Source organism: Cucurbita pepo, chromosome LG17 (genome assembly GCF_002806865.2).
Source record: "Cucurbita pepo subsp. pepo cultivar mu-cu-16 chromosome LG17, ASM280686v2, whole genome shotgun sequence".
NCBI lineage: Eukaryota > Viridiplantae > Streptophyta > Magnoliopsida > Cucurbitales > Cucurbitaceae > Cucurbita > Cucurbita pepo.
In genome coordinates this window covers 3,127,713-3,138,563 of record NC_036654.1, presented here as the reverse complement: position 1 = coordinate 3,138,563, position 10,851 = coordinate 3,127,713, and the positions used below count along the sequence as shown (strand labels likewise).

Here is a 10,851-nt window from a genome sequence, read left to right as displayed (position 1 = left end):
TGAACCTGCCCTCTGCTCACTGCCAGTTAACTTTAACTTCTAAGCATCACTCAAGTTAGATGCTACTTCAAATTTAATGATTTTCAGATGTATAAATGACTTAAAGACGAAACTGCATAATCAAGAAGTATGGACCCATCTCTGCCAATGCCACTAGCGGGGAAAGCAAGCTAAATGATTGCACAAACAGCAATTAAGAAGGACAAATAAGTTACTGAAACAAATATCATAACAGTCTCGTAGGAGAGTTGAGTACTGGCTGCTGAGTAGCTTGTTGACACGCCAAATAAGCATGCAACCAATAGGTGATATGAAAAACCGATTCCCAGTAACTATATTTTCAGCTCTCGACATTCTGGATATCACACACACATGCAGTTTGTTAGACGAACACGACTCTCCACAATGGAATGATATTGTCCACTTTGAGCATAAGCTCTCGTGGCTTTGCTTTGGACTTCCCCAAAAGGCCTCATGCCAATGGAGAGAGTATTCTTTGTTTATAAACCCATAATCATTCCCTTAATTAGCCGATGTGGGACTTCCATCATCCAACACAGCTTACCAACGGAGCAATCACAGAAGCACGGTAAAGAGCTTCATAGAATATTTAACTGAGCTTCAGAAATTGCAATGGTTCCTAGTGGGTTAAAGCATACAGGGGCAAGTAGACATTCCCAGGGAATTTTCTCACGCCAACGGTTAAGAGGGAATCTTAGGGCCACTTTTGTTTTTGGAATGTAGTCACTCTAATTGGAAGCCAGTTCTCATGTTCTTGCCTTGCCCGTGATGGTTTGTTTAATCATTTAATGAGAAAACTATTGTGATTATCAGAATCGCGAAAGGAGGGAAATAATACTTGCACGTCAACTTTAGGAGCACATAAACAGACCTTAAAACACTTGAAATAGCAGCAATGATAGTAAGCTAAGTTCAAACAACAAACAAGAGCATAAAGAAATATGTTGGCGAGACAACAGAAAATTTTATAAAAAGCAAACTGTACGACAATACAAAACTGGCCAGTTTTTTAAAGGTTTTTGAGAAAATGCGACAGAACGTGCTGCAAATCCAAGTTCGCTAGTTCTATTGGAAAAGTAGATCATGAGTAGGCGTAGAGCAGAATCGAGAAGGGAAGCATCTTTAACAAAATGTATTTGACCACGAGCTTGGAGACAACAGAGACGAGTACACCGAATCTAGGTTTATTTAAGACTTCACAAGTAGCAAAAACTACCTTAGTAAAGATTTTAGCATCTATAATACATTAGTACATTCCTCTTTCAGGTTGTGATCTCATACACCTAGTTTCCACTTCAAAACATGCCTATTCAGTTCTTGTATCGATAAACTAGTTCAAATATGTTTCCAATTAAATTAGAAAAGCAACTTACTAGCGCGATTTTCGTAACGTTAGCAACCTATGAGTTTCAAACTAAGAAGAAGCAAGTACGAGTTTACAGTGAACCATCAATCGACTTTCAGGCAACCGATCGCCAATCGCAATATAACAGCACCACAATCTATATTCAAAACATACATTTAAACGAATTACAAACACTAGCATCAAACGGAAATGCAATTTCAATGACGTACCTCTCGCGAAAAGACCGACAGCAACAAGGCGACATGCTGAAAAGCAGTAAGGATAAACCATTCGCTCTTCTATCAGCAATCTCCAAACAGAAAAACAATTCCGATGACAATGTAAGAATCCGGATTTCCCTCCCGGCAGGAGAAAAGAACCGTTCGCCAAATATCGCCTCTCAAACGCTCTTCCATTTCCCGCCATCCTCTTCGACTCTCGTAATGGCGCCATTCGGAACCTGGAGGAAAAGGCCACCGACTTCGGTTGTAATACTCATGGGCCGGGCTTGAGTTTGTAATGTTGGGCCTAGGTCCATAATATCCTAAACCCAAACCCAATTGTTCGAATTTAGATAATAAATAATAAAAAGTAATTATAAAACTAAATAAAATAAAATAAATAGTAAAAATATATATTTTAAAAACTTCAAGAATTCATGGTCTATTAAATCCATAAAATTTTCATTTATTTGAACTCAATTCAACCCAAATAATTTCATAACCCAATTTCACATCGTTTGATTTGAATTAGGTTGTTCGAATTTTCCAGGTCATCAATTTCATAACCCAACTAAAACCTTATTTAAAATCATGTTTTATATTAACATGCTATTGTATATCACGCCCATTATACTTCAAAAAATAAATAAGACTTCCTAAGTCCTATTGTTGGGAAGACTCGGCTTCAAAACTGTACGGGGAGCTTCTGCCTCGTAAGACTCCTCTAGTAAGGGAGGTAGGCCCAACCCAAGCTTGTGCCATTAAGGTTGTTATACACGAACCAAAGAAAAAAAAAAACAATGTTCCCTATGTTGGATGATGGAAGTCCCACATCGGCTAATTTAGGGAATGATTATGAGTTTATAAGTGAGGAATACTAACTTCATTGGTATGAGGCCTTTTGGGGAAGCCCAAAGCAAAGCCACGAGAGCTTATGCTCAAAGTGGACAATATCATACCATTGTGGAGAGTCGTGTTTGTCTAACACCCTAAACAATTTAAAAGCTTGCCCACGAGCCGTTTGGAGAATGAACATATACATACATACACACATATATATATATTTATTATTATTATTATTTTTTTTTGAGGGCGACTTAGTTGGTTATTATCTCAATTCAGATAAGATTTGGACCATGGGGTTGGGTTAAGTCTTTGAAGGTGGACTCGAACCGCTGATATCCACCATTAAACTTGTGCCATTAAAGTTATACACAAGGTGGACTCGAACCGCTGATATCCACCATTAAACTTGTGCCATTAAAGTTATACACGAACGAAAGAAAAAAAAAAAAAAACAATGTTTCCTAAACAACCTAAAAACTTTCCCACGTGCCGTTTGGAGAATGAACATATATATATATATATATATACACAGGTACAACTTAGTCGGTTATTATCTCAATTCAGATAAGATTTGGATCAAGGGGTTGGGTTAGGTCTTTGAAGGTGGACTCGAACCGCTAACATCCGCCCATAGGATAAAACCACCACCTCTTAAGTCCACGACCGATTCTACCATAGAGGCTAACGATAGACAATAACTCTCTCCGAACACAGCTTACAACTTTTATCGTGCACTATTATATTTAAAAAAAAACATATAAAAAAATCCTCACAAATAAAAGATATGGAGGTAGATTAGTATCAAACCGTGTACATCTCCTAGGAAGAATAGAATAGAAGAAACCCAAGAGAATCACAAGGATCAAGACACAGCTGGCTAAAAACTGATACATTAAAACGCTGCGTTTGATGAAGAGGGGAAACTTCCCAACCAAACCAAGGCCTGTCCTTCCCCGCCCTTTGAAATTCCCAATTCCCCTCGTGTCCCCCAACCCCCCTCCCCACGTTCCTTTCAGATCCAAAGAGAATTTCCCACTAGGATCTAAGTTTATTTATTTATTTATTTATTTATTATTATTAATATTTATACTTTCGGTAGCGTTTGCGTATAAAAGCGTGGGTGGATTCATATCATAGGTCAAAGGAAGAAAAACATAAAAATGGAATCGGCGAAGAGATCAACAGGGCGGCGACATGGATTTTCACGGCGGTGCGCGGCGTTGGTGAAGGAGCAGCGCGCGCGTGTCTACATACTGCGCCGTTGCGCCACCATGCTTCTTTGTTGGTACATTCACGGAGATGACTGATCTTCCACCTCTGTTCTTCTTCACTGTTTTTTTTACTGCACCTTGTTTTTTTACTGCTTGGTAGGGTAAGTTTGTTTTTTACCCAATAATTGGTTGGGGGATTCAATTTTCACCAAGCAGTCCTTTTTCTTTCTTTCTTCTAGCTAAGACTTTTTATTTATTTTTATTTTTTTATTAGAGAAATAATCATAACAATAATTAATAGGATAAATTGGAGTTTATATTTATTTCTTCTATCAATTTTCCTTTAGATAGTTTTTTTAGTTTAATAGCGAGCCGTGTAAAGTTTTAACCAGTTAAAAATGAGTTAAATATTAATTAAAAAAATAAATATTTAATTACCAAATTGTCCTTAAAAAAAAAATAGTTTATTTATTGAATAATTAATTACATAATATAATTGCTTGAAGTTTAATTATGACTTATTTTTATTTACACGCAATCTCAAATGTCCAAAATGGAAGGATTTGGTTGGAAAATAAATTCTACACGATATTTTTCAATAAATAAATATTTTAGTAAATTTTTAATTGAGACTTTTAAGCTACAGATTAAGGTAAAGCTTGTGAAGAACAGGCGCTTAAAAACCATTTAAAACGGCGTCGTTGTGCTCAATTTCGTGGATATGTGGAGCATATTATAAAAAATTAATCGAGGGATTTTGCTTAGTGAGTTATGAGTAACCGAATGGGTTGGAAAAGCGCGTGGATGGGCGTGGATAGTGCCACGATTATGCTTGTCCAAGTCACGATGTTTGTGGCCGCATGTACGCCTTCCCTTAATCTAAGTCCAAGTCACGATGGATTTATATTGTCTACTTTAAGCATAAGTTTTCATGACTTTGCTCTGGGGTTCCCTAGGAGACCTCGTACCATTAGAGATGTATTTTTTGATTATAAACCCATAATCATTCTTTAAATTAACCGATGTGGGACTTTCATCTAACATTTATGACCGAGTTAAATATTACACTGTAACGACCCAAAATTTTCCACTTAATTTAAGGTCGAGGTCTAAGAAAATAAACGAGATAAACGAGTTGTGTGTGCCATCCTTGCGCAGGGGGTCTAAGAAAATAAACGAGTTGTGTGTGCCATCCTTGCGCAGGGGCCATGCTAATTGTAACGACCCAGGTCCACCGCTAGCAGATATTGTCCTCTTCGGGCTTTAAAACGCGTTTGTTACCACTAGGTTGCTGCTGAATTGATTTATCTGAGGCTCATCTTTTGATGAAATGAACATAGGGGCATTTCGAGAATTGAACTCGAGACCTCTCGCACCCTAAGCGAGAATCATACCACTAGACCAAAGAGGACAATATCTACTAGCGGTGGATCTGGGTCGTTACTAATGGTATCAGAGCCAGTCACCGGACGATGTGTCGGCCTTCTCCCTGTTCTCCGAAGGGGGGTAGACACGAGGTGGTGTGCCAATAAGGACGTTGGGCCCCAAAAGGGGGTGGATTTGGGGGCGGTCCCACATCGATTGGATAAAGGAACGAGTGCCAGCGAGGACGCTGGGCCTCGAAGGGGGGTGGATTGTGATGTCCCACATTGGTTGGGGAGGAGAACAAATCACCCTCTATAAGGGTGTGGAAACCTTCCCCTAGCAGACGCGTTTTAAAGCTTTGAGGGGAAGCCCGAAAGGGAAAGCCCAAAAAAGACAATATCTACTAGCGGTGGATCTAGGTTGTTACACTAATCTTCTCTGTATCGTTCCAGTTTTACCGAATGTCCCCTTACACTGTCTATAGGATATAACATACATGTTATAGTAAAATGAGAAGGAGTATAGTAAAATGAGAAGGAGGATAATAGACCACAGAGTATGTCACTATAGGATATAGCATACATGTTATAGTAAAATGAGAAGGAGGATAATAGACCACATAGAGTATGTCACCTTCGCATTAGGAGACTGTTAGGGCTAGGTCAACTTCCCTAGTAGTTATATATAATAGAAAACAGACTCCATCAACTTCCCTAGTAGTTATATATAATAGAAAACAGACTCCACGATGTAGGACAACAGATCAGAGTTGGAAATACGATGACATACACTAAGATTAGTATGCAATTGTAACCGCCAAAATCCACCACTAGCAAATATTTGTCCACTTTGGCCCATTACATATCGTCGTTAGCCTCACGATTTTAAAACGAGTCTATTAGAGAGAGGTTTTCACACCTTTTCAAGGAATATTTTGTTCCCCTTTCCAACTTAAGTGGGATCTCACAATCCTAACATGGAATCAAAGTCATGCCCTTAAGTTCGCCATGTCAATAGAATTCTCTCGAACAAAGAAGTGTGGGTCTCGAAGGTGTAGTCAAAAGTGACTCAAGTGTTGAACAAATGGTGTACTTTGTTCGAGAGCTCTAGAGAAGGAGTTGAGCCTCGATTAAGGGGAGACTGTTCGAGGGCTCCATAGGCTTTAGGGGAGGCTCTTGGTGTATTTTGTTAGAGGGGAAGATTGTTGAGAGAGAAGTCGCACATGAGCTAATTAAGGGGTGGATCATGAGTTTATAGATAAGGAATACATCTTCATGGGAACAAGGCCATTTTGGAAATAAAAAGCAAGGCCATGAGAGCTCAGGTTCAAAATGAACAATATCATACTATTGTAGAAGCCCTTATAGCTCAGTGGTAGAGCATCAGTCTTGTAAACTGATGGTTCGTAGTTTAATCCAACGTGGGGGCTCCATTGATACGGGGCCTTTATATTCAAAGTGAATAATGTTCTATGATTGTAGAAGCCCTTATAGCTCAGTGGTAGAGCGTCAGTCTTGTAAACTGAAGGTCCGTAGTTCAATCCTGCGTGGGGGCAAAAACAATACATTTTGTGAAATTTATACATTTTGTGAAATTTATAGTGTTTTCGTAAGTATATCATGAATTTTTCAACGGACATCCCCATTGATATGAGGCCTTTATGCTCAAAGTGGATAATATCATAGTGTTGTAGAAGCCCTTATAGCTCAGTGGTAGAGCGTCAGTCTTGTAAACTGAAAGTCCGTAGTTCAATCCTGCGTGGGGGCAAAAACAAAACATTTTGTGAAATTTATAGTGTTTTCGTAAGTATATCATGAATTTTTTAACGGACATCCCCATTGATATGAGGCCTTTATGTTCAAAGTGGATAATATCATAGTATTGTAGAAGCCCTTGTAGCTCAGTGGTAGAGCGTTAGTCTTGTAAACTGAAGGTCCGTAGTTCAATCCTGCGTGAGGGCAAAAAAACATTTTGTGAAATTTATAGTGTTTTCGTAAGTATATCATGAATTCTATTAACGGACATCCCCTTGATATGAAGCCTTTATGCTCAATATCATACCGTTGTAGAAGCCCGGATAATATCATATTAGTGTAGAAGCCCTTATAGCTTAGTGGTAGAACCAGTCTTGTAAACTGAAGGTCCGTAGTTTCAATCCTCCGTGGGGGCAAAAACATTTTATGAAATTTATAGAGCCTGATATTGTGAGTCACTCTGGACTGGACCTTAGAAGCCCAAGGCCCGCGACCCATTCAAGAGAAGAGGATGATAATGAGATTTCTATTAGTAAGGATTAGATCTCATTGGCATGAGGTCGGAAACAAATTTTATTAAGAGGATGAACATGAGTTTATAAGTAAACAATATATCTTCATTAACACCACGGAAATCAAATATCATACCATTGTAGAGGTCGTGGTATATCTTCATTAACACCACGGAAATCAAATATCATACCATTGTAGAGGTCGTGGTTCCTAACATGGTATTAGAGCCATGCCCTTCACTTGTCAACTTATACTCAAAGTGGACAACATCATACTAGAGCCATGCCCTTCACTTGTCAACTTATACTCAAAGTGGACAACATCATACTAGAGCCATGCCCTTCACTTGTCAACTTATACTCAAAGTGGACAACATCATACTAGAGCCATGCCCTTCACTTGTCAACTTATACTCAAAGTGGACAACATCATACTAGAGCCATGCCCTTCACTTGTCAACTTATACTCAAAGTGGACAACATCATACTAGAGCCATGCCCTTCACTTGTCAACTTATACTCAAAGTGGACAACATCATACTAGAGCCATGCCCTTCACTTGTCAACTTATACTCAAAGTGGACAACATCATACTAGAGCCATGCCCTTCACTTGTCAACTTATACTCAAAGTGGACAACATCATTCTATTGTGGATGTTGTGGTTCCAATATGGCATCAGCCAATATGGCATCAGAGTCATCGAAGAAGAGATTGTTGAGAGAGGAGTCCCACATGAGACTATAAGCAAGCAATATATCTTTATTGTTAGGAGCTTATTGGGGAAACCAAAAGTCAAGTCAAGCCATGAGAGCCTATGCTATAAAAGTAGACAATATCAAAAGCCAAGTCAAGCCATGAGAGCCTATGCTATAAAAGTAGACAATATCATTACCATTGTGGAGGTCGTGGTTCCTAACATAGTATCTATATCAATAGGGGAAGTTCTGAAGGGAAAGCCTATTAACAGTGTATCTAAAAATCCAGAACTCAACTACATCTTAGCCTAGTTAACAAGCTCTAAGAAACTAATAAGCTAGAGAGAATGAGAATCTCGGTTAAGTCTAAGATTTTATTCGGTTTTTTAAGATAATTTTGCTTAGTTCGTAAAATTCAATTCACCAATTAATTAAATACAAATATTGGAGATTAAATCGACAAAGAAAATGTGTAAATTAGAAGAGAATAAAAGAGGGGAATTAAAAGGCATGCTTCAAGTTCTTACCGAGTGGAAGGAGTTCATGAAATTTGTTGAGGACTATTTCACAAATTCTCTTCACAATATGAAACTATTCCCAACTGAATCCTCAGCCAACAACCAAACCACTCTCGTTTTCTTCCTCTGATATTCAAATTTCGCTCACTATTCCTCAAGAAATCCTCTCTGTTCTCCAAGAAAACGCTCCCGTCAATAATGATTCTTCGCATTTTCTTCTACTCCCAATTTCTCGTGTTCTTCGCGATCTTCTACGCCTCATCCTCCATTTCCGCGGATCGGAGATCTCCTTGGGAAGGTAAGTGATTCGATTCATCTTCAAGCGATTTTCCATCCTCCATTAATGTATATGTTCAGGTATTTGATTTCTGGAGTGTTGAAAGCTATTACAGGTCCCAAGTACATGAAGTTCGTGTCGAACGCGACGGAATTTCCTGTAAAAGATTACTACGATTACATAATCGTCGGCGGAGGAACAACCGGATGCCCGCTGGCGGCGACGCTATCAAGCCATTACAGAGTTCTTGTTCTGGAGCGCGGCGGAGTTCCATATGGAAACTCCAATCTAATGTCGCAGGAAGGATTCTTGATGACTTTAATGGACGAAGCCTACTCACGTGACTCCCCCGTGCAAGCCTTCACCTCCGAAGAAGGAGTCCCTAACGCTCGTGGCCGGATCCTCGGCGGCAGCAGCGCCATCAACGCCGGCTTCTACAGTCGAGCTGATCGAGCCTTCTTTCACCGCTCCCACCTCAATTGGGACCTCACGATGGTCAATCAGTCCTACGAGTGGGTCGAAAAGAAGATTGTATTCAAACCGAATCTCAAGAATTGGCAATCGGTGGTTCGAGACGGAATGGTCGAAGCCGGAATCAACCCTTACAACGGCTTCACTTTGGAGCATTTGGTTGGGACCAAAATCGGAGGCTCCACATTCGACGAAATGGGCCGCCGCCATAGCGCGGCGGATCTTCTATCCTATGCGACGCCGTTTAACATCCAAGTGGCGGTGTACGCGACGGTGGAGAGAATTCTCTTGACTTCAACAGGACAGTTCGGACGTGCAGCAGTTGGGGTTCTATACCGTGATCAAAGAGGCGCGTATCACCACGCGATGCTATGTGCGCGTGGGGAAGTTTTGTTATCTGCAGGCGCTATTGGCAGTCCGCAATTACTGTTACTCAGTGGAATTGGTTCACGTCCGTATTTGTCGTCATGGGGTATTCCGGTGGCTCATCATTTACCCTTTGTGGGACATAACCTGTACGACAACCCCCGTAACGGAATCTCCATATTAGCACCGATGCCGTTAGAGCAATCGTTGATACAAGTAGCAGGAATAACGGAATCCGGCTCGTATCTGGAAGCGGCGTCTAATGTAATTCCGTTTACTTCACCGCCGAGGTCTTTCTTCATAAAAACCCCATCGGCGCCGGTTTATTTGACGGTGGCGACATTGATGGAGAAGATAGCAGGACCGGTATCATTCGGTTCGATGCGACTGGCGTCGACCGATGTGAGAACCAACCCGGTGGTTCGGTTTAACTACTTCAGCAACACGGTGGACTTGGAGAGGTGCGTGAACGGGATGAGGAAGATAGGGGAGGTTCTGAGGAGCCGGTCGATGGAGAGTTTTAAGTTTAGAGAGCGGTCGGGGCGGAGGGAGTTCCGGTTCGTAGGGCCGGTTTATCCAGCGGATGAGGGGCGGTTGAGGGAGTTTTGTAGAGAAAGTGTGAGTACGATATGGCATTACCATGGCGGGTGCGTGACAGGGAAAGTGGTGGAGCGTAATTATAAGGTGATTGGAATGAAAGCGCTGAGAGTGGTCGACGGGTCGACTTTTGGGGTTTCCCCTGGTACTAATCCTCAGGCCACGCTCATGATGCTTGGACGATATGTCGGCCTCCAAATTATCAACCAACGACGCTCCTCTGCTACTACCACCTAGTTTTTCTGCTTTTCTCTTCTTATCGGAATTTTACATTTACCGCCTAATGAATACTTTTACACTGATTTTTTTCACCTCCATATTGTCATTTTTTTTTCCTTTTTTAAAAACTAAATTACCACTTCACATTTCATTTTAATTTCGGTCAAAAATAATGTCTAAAATACAAAATTAAAATCCCCTTTAATTATATTAACATAAACTCTCAATTTATACCATATTATAAAAAAATCACTGACTCTCCAAAAGCTTATGGAGCTCTCGAATAGCCTCCCCTTAATCGAGGCTCGACTCCTTTTGTCTGGAACCCTTCAACAAAGTACAGTCTTTGTTTGACACTTTAGTTACTTTGCTCATAATTCTATTGACATGGTTAAGTTTAAGACATGACTCTAATACCATGTTAAGAATCA

General features: G+C 40.3%; 1 protein-coding gene and 4 non-coding genes across 5 annotated transcripts; all 5 read left to right on the top strand.

Moving 5' to 3' along the window:
• Positions 1-6,366: 6,366 nt before the first annotated feature.
• TRNAT-UGU lies at positions 6,367-6,438 on the top strand. The gene has a single exon. It is a non-coding gene; the product is annotated as a tRNA-Thr (tRNA).
• A 54-nt stretch (positions 6,439-6,492) lies between these two features.
• On the top strand, positions 6,493-6,564 carry TRNAT-UGU. Its single transcript has one exon. It is a non-coding gene; the product is annotated as a tRNA-Thr (tRNA).
• A 140-nt stretch (positions 6,565-6,704) lies between these two features.
• TRNAT-UGU lies at positions 6,705-6,776 on the top strand. Its single transcript has one exon. It is a non-coding gene; the product is annotated as a tRNA-Thr (tRNA).
• Positions 6,777-6,898: 122 nt separating this feature from the next.
• On the top strand, positions 6,899-6,970 carry TRNAT-UGU. The gene has a single exon. It is a non-coding gene; the product is annotated as a tRNA-Thr (tRNA).
• A 1,503-nt stretch (positions 6,971-8,473) lies between these two features.
• LOC111779136 ((R)-mandelonitrile lyase-like) lies at positions 8,474-10,485 on the top strand. Its single transcript, XM_023659212.1, has 2 exons — positions 8,474-8,788; positions 8,883-10,485. Exons 1-2 carry the CDS (start codon positions 8,689-8,691, stop codon positions 10,436-10,438), a joined length of 1,656 nt encoding a protein of 551 aa, XP_023514980.1. The 5' UTR covers positions 8,474-8,688; the 3' UTR covers positions 10,439-10,485.
• Positions 10,486-10,851: the final 366 nt, after the last annotated feature.